This window comes from Muntiacus reevesi, chromosome 20 (assembly GCF_963930625.1).
Source record: "Muntiacus reevesi chromosome 20, mMunRee1.1, whole genome shotgun sequence".
NCBI classification, from domain to species: domain Eukaryota; kingdom Metazoa; phylum Chordata; class Mammalia; order Artiodactyla; family Cervidae; genus Muntiacus; species Muntiacus reevesi.
This window is the reverse complement of record NC_089268.1, coordinates 11,113,272-11,129,806: the sequence shown is the minus strand read 5'-3', so window position 1 is coordinate 11,129,806 and position 16,535 is coordinate 11,113,272. Positions and strand designations below refer to the sequence as shown.

Below are 16,535 nucleotides of genomic sequence, written 5' to 3'. Positions count from 1 at the left end.
AAAATTTACTTATTTGACTGAGCTGGTTTAGTTGTGGCTCTCGGGATCTTCAGTTGTGGTGTGCTAACTCTTAGTTTGGGCATGTGGGATCTAATTTCCTGATCACGGCCTGAATTGGGCCCCCTGTATTGGGAAGGTTAGCCCCTGGACCACCAGGGAAGTCCCTGATTGCTGTTTAAAGTGGAGCCTCGTTGGTGACAGAGCCAGGCCACCAGCAGACCTTTGCTGTGACCAGAAAAGCAGGAGGTCCTGGGTTCAGTTTCCAGTCTTGTAGCTAGACAACCTCAGGATGGGGAAGCCCAGGCTTGGGGGTGTGTTTAAATAAACAGCCAGGCTTGCCTAGACAGCTTCTCTGATTTGCAACTGTTTGAATTTGTTAAAAATCCGTATTTTGGAAGCCTCGTTATCTTAGAGGCTGAAGTGCTCTGAAGGGGTTCCTGAGAAGAGGACTGCCTGATTGGTGGGTGCAGACACTGGGCTGACAGTAGAACTGCTTTGTACTTCATAATTAAGATCTAGAATGATCAATTTCTTAGAAAATTTGAGTTTATTTTCCTGTGCTTCCATGTGGAAGAGACAGGGATCCTGACCTCAACAAGGAAAGATAGGTTCATTCAATCCTGCCCACAGTTTGAAGGACACATACTTCAATTTCTCATTTCCCCTTCCCCAGCCCCTGGTGGCCACTGATCTGCTTTCTACTTCAGTGGATTTTCTGACTCCAGATAAATGGAATCATAATATGAGGTCTTTTGTGACTGACTTCTGTTACTTAGTGTGTGTTTAAGATTCATCATATTGTAGTGTATTTCAGAACTTAATTCCTTTTTATGGCTAAATAATATTCCATTATACAGATACATCGGGGGCTTCCCTGGTGGCTCAGATGGTATAGAATCTGCCTGCAATGCCGAAGAGCTGGGTTCAACCCCTGGGTTGGGTAGGTCCCCTGGAGAAGGAAATGCAACCCACTCCAGTATTCTTGCCTGGAGAATTCCATGGACAGAGAAGCCTGGTGGGCTACAGCCTGTGGGGTTGCAAAGAGTTGGACATGACTGAGTGACTAACACTGTATAGATATATCAAATGTTTGTCTATTAGATGGACATTTGGGTTATTTCACCTTCTGACTTTTGTGAACAGTGCTGCTGTGAGTGCTTGTGTGCAAGTTTTTGTTTGGACACTTGTTTTCAGTGCTTTTGAGGATATACCCATATAGCCAAGAGTAGCATTGGTGGGTCAAACGGTAATTATTTAGAAACTACTAAACTGTTTTCCACAGTGGCTGTACCACTTTATATTCCCATGAGCATTGTATGAGGATTCCGATTTCTCCACATTTTCACCAACACTTGTTTTATTTTTTCTTTCTTTTTTTAACTTATAGGCGTCTTAGTGGGTGTGAAGTAGAATCTCCCTGTGGCTTTGACTTGCATTTCCCTAACGGCTAGTGATGTCGAGCATTTTTTTTATATGATAATTGGGCGTTTGTATATCTTTGGAGAAATGTCCGTTTTAGTCATTTGCCCGTGTTTGAATTGGGCTATTTTGTTATTGTTGTGTTGTAGGAATTCTTTATATATTTTGGATACTAGATGCTTGTCAGATATGTAACTTGAAAATATTTTCTTTGATTCTGTGTGTAGTCCTTTCACTTTCTGTATCATGTTCTTTGCACAGAATTTTTAAAATATTTATTTGGCTGCCCCAGGTTTTAGTTGCAGCATGTGGGATCTAGGTCCCTGACCAGGGACTGAACCTGGCCCCCTGCATTGGGAGTGTAGAGTCTTAGCCACTGGACCACCAGTCTTAATTTTGATGAAGTCTAGTTTACCAGGTTTTGTTTTTATGAATTGTGCTTTGAGTGTCAAGTCTAAGAACTGTTTGTCCAGGCCTAGGTCCCAAAGATTTTCTCCTGTGTTTTTCTGCTTAAAGTGTTATAGTTTTATGTTTGAAGTTAATTTTTATGTACGATGTGAGACTTAGGTTAAGATACTGTTCTTTTCTTTTAACTATGGATATCCAATTGCTCCAGCATCATTTGTTGACAAGGCAACCTTTTCCTACGTTGAATTTCTTTTGCACCTTTGTTTAAAAAAAAATTAGGCATTTTTGCATGGGTCTCTCTTCTGTTCCACTGATCTGTGTATTTTTCTTTCTGCCATACCACACAATATTGATTGCTATAGCTGTATAGTAAGTCTTGAAAATTGGGTAGCCTGATTTCTCAGACTTTATTCTTTTTCAAAGTTATTTTGGCTCTTCTAATTCCTTTGCCTTCTATAGACTAATCTTGCCTATGTCTATAAAAAAAAACCATGCTGACATTTTTATAGGTATTATGTTAACCTATCTTTCAATTTCCAAAGAATTGATATCTTTACTCTGTTGAATATTCCATGAATAGTACCTATCTCTCCAGTTACTTAAATCTTCTTTGAGTTCTTTCATTAGAATTGCGTAGTTTTCATCATACAAGTCCTGAACATGTTATTAGAGTTATGCCTAATAATTTTATTTTTTTGAGTGATTGTAAGTGGTATCTTATTTTTAACTGTGGTATCCACATGTTCATTTCTAGTATACAGAAATACAACTGATTGTTTTGGCTGCACCATCTATGGCTTGTGGGATCTTAGTTCCCTGACCAAGGATTGAATTTTGAACCTGGGCCCTCAATGTGAAGTCCTGATCACTGGACTGCCAGGGTGTTCCCTTAACTCACTTATTCCAACATTTTTTTTTTTTTTTTTTTGACTAGGTTCCTTGGAATTTTCTTCATAAACAATCAAGGATTGTCTATGTGATCTATGTGTCTGTGTAATCTGGAAATAGGCACAGTTTTATTTCTTCCTTTCTGTTATGAATGCTTTTTATTTTCTTACCTTATAGCTCTGGTTAGAACTCTTATTTTAAGACTGGTAATAGTGGAGTCTTTTCCTTGTTCCCAGTCTTAGGGGGAAAACATTGTATTTCACCATTAAACATAATGTTGTAGGTTTTAAAAAAAATATTTATTTGGCTATGATGGGTCTTGGTTGAGGCATGCAGGCTCTTTAGTTGTGGCATGTGGGATCTAGTTGCATGATCAGGGATTGAACCCAGGTCCCCTGCACTGGAAGTATTGAGTCTCCGCCTCTAGACCACCAGGGAAATGCCCAATGTTGTAGATTTTTGAGGATGCTCTTTATCAGGTTGAAAAAGTTCTCCTCTGTATTAGTTTTCTATTGCTACTATAACAAAGTACTACAAGTTTAGTGCCTTGAGACAATGCATATCTATTATCCTACAGTTGTGAATGTGAGAAGTTCATAGTGGGTGTTATAGGCTAAAATGAAGGTGTAGGCAGAGCTGCATGAGGCTGAGGGATGTATTCGTTTCCTGTAGCTGCTGCAGCAGATGTCTACAAATGGAGTGACTTAACAAAAGCAGAAAGAAATACTCTCACAGTTCTGGAGGCCAGAAACCAGAGATCAGTCTGTTGTGTTGAAAGAAGCATGCTGGCAGGGCTATGTCCCCTTGGAGGCTCTGGGGGAGGATGCATGCCTTGTCCCTTTCAGCTCCTAGCAGCTGCTAGATTCCTTTGCCTGGGGCTCCATGGACACCTCAGGGTCACATGGTCATCTTCTGTGTGTATTTAATCTCCCTCTGTCTCTCTCTCATAAGGGTATTTGTCATTAGATTTAGGGCCCGAGATCCAACCAGTCCATCCTAAAGGAGATCAGTCCTGGGTGTTCATTGGAAGGACTGACGTTGAAGCTGAAACTCCAGTACTTTGGCCACCTCGTGCGAAGAGTTGACTCATTGGAAAAGACCCTGATGCTGGGAGGGATTGGGGGCAGGAGGAGAAGGGGACGACAGAGGATGAGATGGCTGGATGGCATCACCGACTCGATGGACATGAGTTTGAGTAAACTCCAGGAGTTGCTGATGGACAGGGAGGCCTGGCATGCTGCGATTCATGGGGTCCCAGAGTCGGACACGACTGAGTGACTGAACTGAACATAATCCAGGATAATCTCCCATTTTAAGATCATTAACTTAATCATATAGGTAATTGTTATGGATCATGTCTCCCCCACCCCACCACCAAGTCCCTACATTGAGTCCAAATCCCCCCATACCTCATTTGTAAACAGGGTCACTGTGGGTGTAATTATTTAATGTGAGGTTAGACTGGAGTTGTGTGGACCTCGGATCCAATCTGTCTGGTGTCCTTATGAAAAGACGTGTCACATGAAGAGACAAATACAGAAGTACAGCAATGTAAAGAATCAGGGAGAATGCCATCTGCTTCAGGCTACCAGAAACTGGAAAACAGGTGTGGGACACATTCTCCTTCACAGCCCTTAGAGGAAACCAACTCGACTGCCCCCTTGATTCCAGATTTAGAGACTTCAGGTAAAATAAATGTCCTGTCTGTTTAAGCCCCAGTTTGTGGTGCTCTATTATGGCAGCCCTGGGAAACTAATAGAGGAACATTTATAGGTTCCAGCATTAATAATCAGGACCTAGTATCTTTGGGTGGCCATTATTTGGTCTCCCACCAAGGAAGAACTTATTTCCTTGACTTTTTCCAGTTCTTTTTCCATCTAGAAACAGTGCACATTACTTGGCTGGTAGCTGCTTCCTCCAGCTTCTTAGCAGTTGCTAAACCATCACTTCCATCATATCTCCTCTCTCTCTTTGACCCTCCTCCCCTCTTTTTTAATAGTCCTGGTGATTACACTGGGCCGTTCTAGATAATCCAGGACAACCTCCCCATCTCAAGACCCTTGATCTTGATCACACTAGCGAAGTATCTTCTGCCACATAAGGTAACATATTCACAAGTTCTGTTGATTAATTAGGATGTGGGCATCTTTGTTGTTGTTGCTGAGCCACTCAGTCTTATCCAGCTCTCTTGCGACTCCATGGACTGTAGTCTACCAGGCTCCTCTGTCCATGGAATTTCTGAGACAAGAATACTGGAGTGGGTTGCCATTTACTTCTCCAGATTTTCCTGACTGAGGGATTGAACCCAAGTCTCCTGCATTGGCAGGAGGATTCTTTACCACTGAACAACCAGAGAAGCCTGGGGACATCTTCAGGGATCTCTTGTTCACCCTCTATTTCCATTTTTATAAACCTTTTAAAAATCATGAATGGGTATTGAATTTTGTTAAATGTTTTTCTGCATCAGTTGATGTGATTTTTCTTCTTTAGCTCATTAATATGCCTTATTACATTGCTTGATCTTCAAATATTGATCAGCCTTGCACCCCTGGAATGAACATCATTTGGTAATGATGTAAAATTCTTTTTATATGTATCTGAATTCTATTGGCTAACATTTGTTACAGATTTTTTATGCCTCTATTCATGAGAGTGCTATTAGTGTATAGTTCTCTTTTTTGTATCTCTTTTGTTGCTTTTGGCATCAGGATAATATTAGCTCATAGAATGAATGAATTAGGAGCCATTCCTCCTCTTCTGTTTTCTGAAACAAATTGTGTAGAATCGATATTAATTCTTCTTTAAACATTTGGTAGAATTCTTCAGTGAAATCATCTGGGCTTAGGTTTGTTTCTTTTTAAATTATGGATTCAGGTTTTAATGATGAATTAAAATTATTTGTTTCACATGGGTGAGTTGTGACTGTTTTTTGAGGAATTGGTCTGTAGTGTGGAGTTGTTAAATTTATGTGTTTAGAGTTATAGTATTCTGTTATTATTCCTTCTGATGTCTGCGGGGTCTGTAGCAACAGCCATTGTTTCATCCCTGATGTTGGTAGTCTGTCTTTTTTTCCTTTTTTCTCTTCTGTTAGTCTCTGATACAAAACTACAGATTTGTCAATTTTATTGATCATTTCATAAAACAAGCTCTTTGTTTCATTGATGCTTCCCTGTTTTCTGTTTTCGTTTATTATTTCCTTCTTGCTTTGGGTTTATATTGCTCTTCTTTTTTTTTCTTTTTTTTTTGAGGTTCTTGAGAGTAGAAGCGTAGATTATCAATTTAAGCCTTTTCCTTTTTCCCAGTGTATGCATTTACTGCTGTGAATGTCCTTCATTACCCTTCCCCACAAATCTGGATATGTTGTATGTTCATATTCATTCAATTTAATGTTTATTTTGATTTCCCTGGAGATTTCTCTTTGACTCTTAGATTACTTAAATTGTGTTATTTCCAAGTGTTTTAGAGAATTTCCTGTTATCTTTCTGTTACTGATTTTCTATTTTGATTCTGCTGTGTTTCAGGAACACACTGTTTATTATTTTAGTTCTTTTAAATATGTTGAGCTTTATTTTATGGCCCAGGATATGGTGTACCTTGGTATATGTTCCAAGAGCACTTGAAAAACAAGTTCACCCTGCTGTCGTTGGTCAGAATATTCTGTACTGTCGGTGAGATCCTACTGGTTGGTGGTGGTGTGTTCTACATCCTTGCTGATTTTCTCTCTAGTTGTTCTCCAGTTGTTGACAGAGTTTCAAGCTGAGTTGAATCTTCAACTCTATATTTGTTGTACTAGTCTGCTCAGGCTGCTTTAACAATGTACCATAGAGATTTATTTCTCACAGTTCTAAAGGCTACAAAGTCCCAGATCAAGGTCTTCCTGACTTGTAGACAGTCACCTTCTTGCTACGTTTTCACATGGCCTTTCCTTGGTGCCTGTGTGCATCTTTATGCTGTGTTAGGGCTTAAGTCTGCCAATTAATTTTTTATTTTTTAGTTATTCTGTTTTCATTTTTCTGTTCTTCCTATCTCCCTGTGAGTTTCTTGAAAACATTTAAAAATTTCATTTCTGTTTCTCTCTCTTTCTCTGTCTTCCTCTTCTTATAAGGCCAGTAACTCTACTGAATTAAGATTCCACCCTTACGACCCAACTGAACTTTAATTACCTCCTAAAAGCCCTATCTCCAAATACAGTAAATTGGGAGTTAAGGCTTCAACATACAAATTTTGAAGGGACATAGCTCAGCCGAGAGCATTTGTGAATTTGTTTCCCTTTTCAACTCAGTTTTTACTTCACATATTTTACTGCTGTGTTGTTTGGTACACATACATTTAGGATTGATATGTCTTCTTGGTGCACTGACCTTTTATGATTATATGGTACCCTCTTCTCTCTTATGATTTTCTTTGCTCTTGAAAAGTTGTTGCTGAGTCGTGAAAAATGCTGGGATCCTTGGCCTCCAGTGGAGAGGAATTCAATCCAGGGGACTTACCTGGTGGCTCAGATGGTAAAGAGTCTGCCTACAATGTGGGAGACCTGGGTGCGATCCCTGGGTCAGGAAGATCCCCTGCAGAGGGAAATGGCAACCCACTCCAGTATTCTTGCCTGGAAAATCCCATGGACAGAGGAGCATGGTAGGCTACAATCCGTGGGGTTGCAAAGAGTTGGACATGACTGAGCGACTTCACTTTCACTTTTCACTTTCACATAGTTCATTAACATAGCTTAAGAAAAACATTTCCATAAGAAAAACCACATTGGCTAGCTCAAGGTTTGAGAAAAATTAAGTTCAGGTGGAACCAGGTGTCGTCATGGCAACACAGAATTTTAAAAGAAACCACCTTTTAATTTTGTATAAAGAAGGGAAAGAAAAAATCTGACACTTGTAGTCTGTTTCCTCTTGCCGCTTGAGAGAGAGAGAAAAATTATCTGACACTTTCAGCCTATTTCCTCAGTTTGGAGACCCCTAGCCTTCCTGCCTGTTCCCCTCTCAGTCTGAAGTCTACTTTATAAGATATCAACATAGCCACTGTTTCTTCTTTTGAGTAATGTTTGTATTATATATCTTTTTCCATCCTTTTTTGTTAACCTGCCTATATTATTGGTATTTGAAGTGGGTTTCTTATGTAGTTGGTTCATTTAAAAAAATCTCCTCCAGTCTTTTAATTGATGTTTTTAGACCATTTAAATTTAGTGTAATTATGATATGTTAGGGCTTAAGTCTGCCAATTAATTTTTAATTTTCTAGTAGTTATTCTGTTTTCATTTTTCTGTTCTCTTTCCTATCTCCCTGTTTCTTGAAAACATTAAAAAAAGATTTCTTTTATAGTGTTTGTGAGTTTATCTCCTTGAATAACTTTTTTAGTGTTTGCTCCAGCTATTATATATATACATAACTGTCCATAGTCTATTGGTGTCATTGTTTACCAGTTCAATTAAAGTATAGAAATCTTCTTGTTTTATATCTCCTCACCCTCCTCATTTATAAAATTGTTTTAAATACTTCCTCTACTTGCATTTAGAACATTAAACAGTGCTAGGATTTTGCTTCAACCATCAAACATAATTTAGAAAACTCAGTAGGAGAGGGCAAGTCTGTTGTATTTACCCATGTTTTTGCTTAATGCTTATCCTTCCTGATGTTTCAAGGTTCATTTTTTTTCCTTTTTCATTTCCTTTCCATGTAGAGAAGTTTCACCATTCTTTTAGGGTAGGTCTGCTGGTGAATAAGTTCCTCAGTTTTCCTTCATCTGAGAATGTCTTGATTTTTCTTCACTCCTGAAGGATATTTTTGCAGGGTATAGAATTCTAGGTTCACAGTTCTTTTCTTTCAGCACTGGAAAAATATATTACTTCCTCCTGGACTCCACAGTTCTGCTGACAGGTCAACTGTCATTCAAATTATTTATCCCCGATAGGTAAGATGTAATTTTTCTCTTGCTGCTTATAAGAATTTTTCTTTTGTCTTTCATATTCAGAAAATTAATTTTGATGGCATGGATTTCTTTTTGTCTGGCTTGGGGTGCTCAGCTTTTTGATTCTGTAGGTTTATGAGAAGTTTTCAGCCATTATTGCGTGGAGGTCTCTTTCAGCCCCACCCACTTTCTCTCCTTCTGGGACTCTGCTGACATATGTGTTTGATCTTTTGTTAGGTCCCTGAGACTCCTTTTTTTTTTTTTTTAAGTCTATTTTCTCTGTTCTTCTAATTGGGTAATTTCTATTGTTCTATTCTCTAGCTTGTGAATTCTTCTCTTTCTTGTTTATTCTGCTCTTGAGCCCATCCACTGAGATCTTTATTTTGGTTCCTGTTAGGAGCAACCACCTATTTGCTGGGTGACTGCAAGTTCCCAGCTAGGCCTCCTCTAATGCAGACCCAGTGGGTGTTAGGGCACCTGATACATGGTGAGGAGGGACGTCTGGGCTCACCACTTGGCCTTTGCTGGCCTGTGGAAGGAGGAGCCAGTTTTTCTTCTGTGATGCTTGGATGAATTAGAACAGTTCATGTCTAAAAGCTGTCTTGCCAGGCTGCATTTTTCTTGTCCTCTGAGAGCAGGCTTTTGTTTGGGCTTTGTACCCACTGGTGTGTCTGCCAGGGTTTTAATTATACTTGCAAGAAGAATAGGGGGAAAGTCTGTCTACTCGATCTTCCTGGAAGTGGAAGTTGATTTACTTTTGATAGCTGTTGTCAAGTTGTCCTTCGTTACATGTGGTGCAAAGACTGTTCTCAGTCATTTTCTTAATGATGCATTTTGCTTTGTAGAAATCTTTGATGTTTATGTAGTTAAATATGTAAATCCTTAAGAAAGTGAACTCAGTTATGTAACATGTTTGGAAAGACCTTTCTCATACCAAGATTATAAAAAAACCTTTTTCTTCTAGCTTTGTTGGTTTTTGTTTTTTAACATTTAAACATGTGAACCATCTGGAATTAATTTTGGTATAAGTAGCAATATAAATCTCCCTGCACCGTTCCCACCACCCCCACAGCTACCTGCTTGTCCCAGCTCCATTTACTGAATGATAGATATTTTATGGTGTTAAGGAAATTCTCTAATTTGGTACATGCTTGTTTATAACTGTTTGTAATAGCCAGTCCTGAGAAGAGCAGTCACAGAGCTTCAGGGGCTGTGCTGGGCAGTGGAGTTGAGACCCCACGGCGGCTGGTTCTGACAGCCAATGCTGTGAGCTGAGAAGGCCCGCTGGCCCGTCCACTGGATGGGGACCTGGACCCTTGCGGGGTTGGAGGCCAGAGGCACCAAGGCCAGCCCCGTCACTGCATCTTCCGTCCTGACAGCCCCACAGCCTGGGTGACTGGGTCCATGCCACATCTGTGAGAGGGAGACTGGTGTGGATGGGGCGCAGGGCATGTGGGGGCCTGGTCCGGGGTCCACAATGCAAGCATGGCCATTGGAGGCAGTGCCCAATTCCTGGCCCCTGTTTCTGTCTCCAGGTCCCGAGGAGCAGGGGGCAGAGATGGGAGCATGGATAGATGTGTTGTGGGATGTGTCCCTCCACCCCCGCTGTGAGGCCGCCCCACCACCCTTGTGCCTCTCCCTGCAGTCCAGCTCTGGCTCCTCCTCGGTCAAGTGCAGTGTGGTCTGTGGCCTGGCAGGCCTGGGTGCCCAACACAAACTAGGGCAGCTGGACATCACTGGACTAGAGGGTCTCTAGATTCCTCTCTGGCTGGCCCTGGGTGGGCATTTTAACCTCTCTGAGCCTCAGTTTCTTCCAATGGCAATACCCAGGCAGGGGTGAGGGCTGATGGGACGGTTGTTGGGGTCGTCAGTGTTGTCTGTCTTTCCAACGCTCTCTTGACCAGCAGCCCAGGCACCAGCCGGCTTGGTGAGTCCCTCCCATCGCCACAGCTCAGGATGTCTGGAGAGCCTCATCGTATGGCCTTGTCTGTGTAAAACTTTGCCTCCACAATCAAATGCATTCCTGAAGGAGATTCTCCTTCCAGAGCTCTCGACTCCCATCCGGCCTGATAACCCCGGCATCCAGTCACGTCTGTGGGTGACCAGCCCAGGCCCTGCTCGGCGTTCAGACCAGCCGAACCTGAGGAGGGGAAGGTAACCACAGGGCCCTCACACCAGAGCAGGGTCAACGCTGACCAGCAGCCCTTCCTGTTGGAGAGTGCCAGGTGGAGCTGGTTCCCCAGACTGGTGCCAGCCGGGCAGAGTGGATCCTCATTACCACCCTGAGCCAGCGGCTGCCTGTGCCCGTGCTTCTGCTGAAAAACCATCAGGAAACGTTCCAACTCAGACTCCACAACGTAAGGCTGGTTTCATGTCGCTTCTCATTTATTAACTCATCTGTTCTAAGTTGTACAGTTACGAAAATAACAAAACCAAAGCCAAGAGCCCAGGAATATTTACATTCTCTCGTGTAGTGAGGTCAGTCTATGCTGTCGCACAGGGCGGTTACGTTTGGTACCACAAGGTGTTCGCAATTTAGACAAAACCGGACAGATTAACAATTATATGTACAGTAAAATAGAAGGGGAAGTCATTCAAGTATCAAAATACAGAGACAAAGATTAAATAACATTTTATTACATTTCAGTCCCATTGCCACACCGTTAGCAACAACACTTTGTGAACTGCGTCTGACGGTCGTCCTGCAGGCCCGGGGCCCCCCTACACAGGCTGAGGGCAGACAGGCCTGCTCAGCCCCAGGCTTCTGGAGGGACTCCCCAGAGCGGCAGCTGGAGGCCCTGGAGGGGTGTGAGCATCGCAGAGGCAGAGCCTGTCTGGAGGGAAGCCCCACTCGCTTGGAGCAGCACAGAGCAGAGAGCCCGCAGCCCGGCAGGTACTAACCTCTCTTGAGTCCCGCCTGAAGGGCCTGCACGGTTCAGAACAGGGCTGCGCTCGCGTGCAGAAGCGAGGCTTCTCCATGTGAAGCCTGTCCTCAATGTTATAATATTTCTTTGTAGGGAAGGGAGAGTACCTGTCCCAGAGGAGGAGTAAAAAAGATCTAGCCCCTCCCTTTTTGACTACTGAGAAATAAACCAATCTCAAAACAAAATCCAGAGCAGATTAGCCAAGGCTTTCCAATATGAAAACACCCTGAATAAATAAAGAAGATATAGCAGCTTCAAGAGGAGGAGACACCTACCTAGGACATAAAAACAAAAACAAAAAACAGCTTGAGGAACTCATCATAGTGTCTACAGTTTTCTTTGTGGATCCACCGCCCACCACGAGGGGCCTACTTAGAGGAGACAGGCCTTCCTCAGGAGGAAGAGGGCACAGAACATGTGCTGTGGCCAGACTGCAGTCTGCCCACACAGCATGGGCTCCTTGTCCATCCCTAGAAGAAGGAGGGGCTGAATACTGCACAGTAGAACCCTCAGGCCCTGGGAGCAGCAGGACATGAAGTCAGACTTCTGGTGTTGAGGTCCTTGTTAGTACCGAAAGGGCAGGACCACCTGTCTCCATCCCAGAGTAAGGGTGACCTCCTGGGCCTGTGGTGTGGACGGTGCAGGGAACCCATGGGGGCCCCGACTCAGGTCAGCAGAACACGTGGTCCTGCTCCCCACCCCCTCCCCACCCCGGGAGTTCCGGGCCACGGGGTGGGGTGCTGCCAAGGCTTTGGACTACTGACCCCAGGACCCACTGCACCGCGCCAGCAAAGCGGGGCGGCTTGCTTGGGGAGGGAAGGCTCTGCTCTGGGAGCTGCTAGACAAGCAGCTGACCTGGCCCAGCCGCAAGGAATGAGTCCCTTCCATCCTACCGCCTTCAGGAGGGGCGACGCAACCAAAGGCCTGCAGGATGGCTCAGGCGGTGGCAGTGCCGGCCCTGGAGGCCACGCTGGGGGAGCAAACTGCCTCTGCGACGAGCCTTCTCTGCCCTCAGAGCCTGGGGTGAGCCCAGAGCTGAAAGGAGGACAGTCAGACCAAAGTGAGTCCTAATCACACACACCTGATTAGATAAATCACACACCGGATAGGCAGGCAGACCTACCCGGCCTCAGCTGACCTACCCGTTAATGCCCAAGACACACACAGCTGCTTCCTCTCCTTTCTGATCTGAGTCGGCCGGCCTGAGGTCACTGGCGGGCCCATGGCCTGCAGCCCAGGGCGGTGCTCTGACCACGGCAGCCTGCTCATCCTCCGCCCGGCCCGACCTCCACGCTCGGCCGCCGGGGACGGAGTGGAAACCACTACAGCCGTGCTCGGCTCCAGGCGAGGATGAGAAGCCGCATGTGTGGCTCAGAAAGGAGCGGCGGCAGTCGGGCTGACTCGGTTCAGCCAGCGCCTTCTCTCGGAGCTGCCCACGCGCGCCCACACCCCAGCCTGAGGACAGAGGCCCGCTGCCCTTTGACCGCATGGCCACTGGTCTAAAGATTGGCAGTTTAACCTAGAGGTTTGAGCCAAGTGTTAAAAGGTAATTTTATAAAAAAAAGCTTTTTCTATTAAAAACCGTTTTCTAGACAAGTCACTTCTAGGGCCTCTGGAGTCCCAGTCTCATCTGCTATAGGTTGGAGGGCTGCTTGGCACCGGGACAGGGCTCCCTCAACGAGGCCTGGCGGCGGGCCCGGGCCCACAGCCGGAAGGAGTCCTGCGGGCGGAGGTGGGCCTGGGTCTCCAATGCAGGTGAAGCGGCGGTGGCAGCGGCGGTGGCGGGAGCCTGCGCTCCGCACGGCTGTTTCTGCAACACAGTCGGTTCCTCGGTGGCTCAGCTTGGCAGAAGCAAACACAACGGGGGGAGGAAAAGGTTAACCAGAGGGGCTGCACACAGTGGAGGAGACGGAGAGGAAAGAGGGAGGCAGAGCAGAAGGCCCCTCGCGGCCTCCCCGAGCACCCTCCGTGGCTCAGACGTCTGCTCGGAAGGCACGAGGGCGGGAGGCAGGAGACCCACCTTGGCTTGTCCACTGGGTTTGGCTCTACAGGAACCGCCGCCACGAAGCGGCGGGGCTCCCGGGTCGCACTCCGAGCTGAGCTTCCCCTCACGGAACCGCGGCTCTCCTCCCGCCACCTAAGCTACCCGCCCCAAGGGCGGCCTCCACAGCCTCCGCGCCACCTTCCCCGCTGCGGACTGCCCTGATCCCCACGCCACGGAAGCGTCAGCAAGCACTGCCCAGCCCCGGTCCCTGTCCTCGAGCGGCGCTGTCCTGACAGGAGAAGGTGCAGGGCACTGATCCCCTCCTGCGGGTCCCACAGGGCGGCCTTCCTCTTCCGCCCGCCTGACACTCCCCGGCCAAGGCATGAGGAGCCATCCCACTCCATGCAGCTCAACATCCCCGAGACAAAGACTCCAGGCGCTCAGAGCCCCAGGCCTTAGAGCCAGGCACGTGCCCCTGGGCCCTCACAGGGCGTGCCGACCCCGGCCCAGCCTCATCGCTGAGCCGCGGGTCTCGCAGCAGGAAGACAGGCCGCAGGCCGGCGCGAGCGGCGTACAGGGGCCCTGGGCCCCGGCGGTCACAGTGGCTGGGTGTGTCGGGAGAGGCGTGGCGAGCTCGCGGGAGTGTGCGACTCGGAAGCTGGGAGAGGAGCCGCAGGGAGCCCCGCCCCGTCAGAGGCGCGGCCTCTGGTGTCTGGAACCCGCGTGCCTGCCCGCCGACGCCCTCCCGCCGCCCACCTCAAAGGCAACTCGCCTCCCCGCCAAGCCGTTCTCGACCAAGGGGGGATTCACAGTGTCCGGTGGCGGGGGTGAGCTGCCGCTGGGAGGGGAGGCCGGGGCGGGGTGGGGCCTTGGCCTCAGCGGTGGAAGGAGAGCTGAGAAGAGCAGGGAGGCGGTGGAAGGCACGTGAGAGTGGCGGAGGCGGGGCGGGTGCTTAGAAGATAGTGGTCTCGTACTTGGTGCTGAGGCTCCGCTTGGAGTCAGGCTTGGGGTCCACGACCCAGGAGACGCTGGCGTGGGACTGCGCGTCGGCGTCCGTGTCGGGTGGCTCCAGCTGCCAAGGAGGAGGGGGCAGGGTCAGAGGGGCCGCCCTGGCCTCCGTGTCCCCAGGGTGCCCTGTTCTCTGCCATAGCGCCGCTCCCCGGGTGAGGAGCAGGAGCAGCACCTCGCGGGAGCGTCCCAGGAGGCGGTCTCTGGAGGGCGTGGAACGGCTGGGGTCCCTGGGCCTGTCCCAGGCCCTTGGTCCAGGGCGGTTCCTGGCGCAGGAAGCGGGGAAGGGGTTTGGAAAACCCAAACGGTGGGGCCAGAGAGCTCCCCCGGGCAAGACCACAGCGGGCACCCCTGACCTCTGGAGACAGGAGGACACATAGCAGAGAGACAGGCACAGCACAGAGGGGCGGTGCGGGGGCAGCTCGGGAAAGATGGGCACGCGGGGCCGGGGGCGCCAGAGGCTCCAGGAGCTCACGGTCCCGCGGGGAGACGGACACACACAGCAGGTGTAGAGACCTTGGCTCCAGGACTAACAGACGGCAGCGGGAGGTAAGAAGGACGGTGGGTGGGGCGGGTGTGACACTGACAACAGCGACTATCGGGGGACGGCGGCACCTGGGGCGCGGAGCAAAGCAGACAGACACGGGCGGGGTTATGGCCGCGGCCCGCGGCGCCTGGAGCCGGAGGAGACCCTCCACGCGCCCCTCCCGGGGCCCAGGGCCCACGTACCGCTGACTTCCTCACGCCCACCCGGGGCTTCGGCACCGGCTTGGAAGATCTGGTCTCAATCACCTCAGTGGCAGAGGCCCCCATCGGCCTGGCCTTCTGGGCCTGCAGGGCCAGCTGGTAGGCCACCTCGAACGCCTGGCCCAGCGTCAGGATGATCTCGTAGGTCAGGTTCTGGGAGGAGGCAGGCACAGGGTGAGGAGGGAGGGGGCAGCACCGCCCTGACCCCCCCAGCCTCGGACCCGCACAGGCTGGCAGCAGCGTACAGGTGCAGGGAATGGTTGCCCTGGAAGCGAAGTGTGTCCCAAGGAGCAGTCTGAACAAAGCGTACATTTTGTTTCCTCGTGTGTGATTTCACTGGAGATGAGCCCTGGGGGGTCCCTGTGGCTTCAGGGCGTGGTGCCCAAAAACGACAGGGAAGGTGAGCTGTAGGAACAGGGACAGACATCTGGGGGGATCTCTTCAGAACAAGCCCTGAAATAGTTCCACTCTGTCCACCTGTGCAGGTGAGGAGCAAGGAGGGGAGTTTCTAGCTCACAAGCCAGTGAGTGTCAAAGCCGAGAGGCTGTGGCCGGGCCCAGAGCACCAAGAGAGGTCCCGGGCGGGGCCCTGAAGACCCGGGGGCAGCAGGGAGCTGGCATAGGCCCCGTCCCGGGGCCGCCACCGGGGTCACGCGTCCACTCCCCAGAGGCGGTGCTCGAACACCTCCCATCAGCTCAGCGGCGCCAAGGCGCAGCCCAAGCTGGACTCTGGGGGAAGGAGACTCATTGTCCCCAACAGGGAGGTGGGGGGCTTTTCAGGAAGACGGCCCCGCAGGAGAGTCAGCCAATAAATAGCCAGGGGCGGTGCAACCCTGGCCCGTGAACACACAGGTGGCCAGAACCTTGGTCGAGCTGCTGTGCTCCCCTGTGTGTCAGTCTCAGAGCCGCTCAGAGGGCCGGCGCCGGGCGTTCACGCCTGAACAGACGCGGCTCAGCGCCTACCAGGGGCCAGCACACGATGCCCAGGCCGCGGGGCCTCCACCTACCACGTCCACCGTGCTGAAGACGTGGCAGTAGTGGTGGCTGGTCTGCAGGTCCTTAGTGATGTAGGCAAAGGTGCACAGGTCCTCCGGGTCCTGGGCCGCACAGGAAATGTTCCGGATCTCGTGTTCCGCGATGATGTTCTGCGGGGAAAGCGGCTCTGGAGTGCTTGGGCTCCCTGAGGGCACCCTGTCACCAGCACCACCTTTTTGTCCCAGCCCAGGGCGTCGGCCAAACGCCACT

General features: G+C 48.7%; 1 protein-coding gene across 8 annotated transcripts in view; it reads right to left on the bottom strand.

The window, feature by feature from the left end:
• Window positions 1-10,990: 10,990 nt before the first annotated feature.
• Window positions 10,991-16,535, bottom strand: part of ANKS1A (ankyrin repeat and sterile alpha motif domain containing 1A) — a 165,313-nt gene continuing 159,768 nt past the window's right edge. For 4 of the 8 annotated variants that reach the window (XM_065913195.1, XM_065913197.1, XM_065913201.1 and 1 more), the window contains 4 exons: window positions 16,298-16,435; window positions 15,274-15,444; window positions 15,061-15,159; window positions 13,403-14,608 (listed from right to left, as the gene is read on the bottom strand). In XM_065913195.1, coding sequence (XP_065769267.1) covers window positions 14,489-14,608; window positions 15,061-15,159; window positions 15,274-15,444; window positions 16,298-16,435 — 528 coding nt within the window. In that variant the 3' untranslated portion in view covers window positions 13,403-14,488. The other 4 variants (XM_065913198.1, XM_065913200.1, XM_065913196.1 and 1 more) reach the window with 3 other exon arrangements.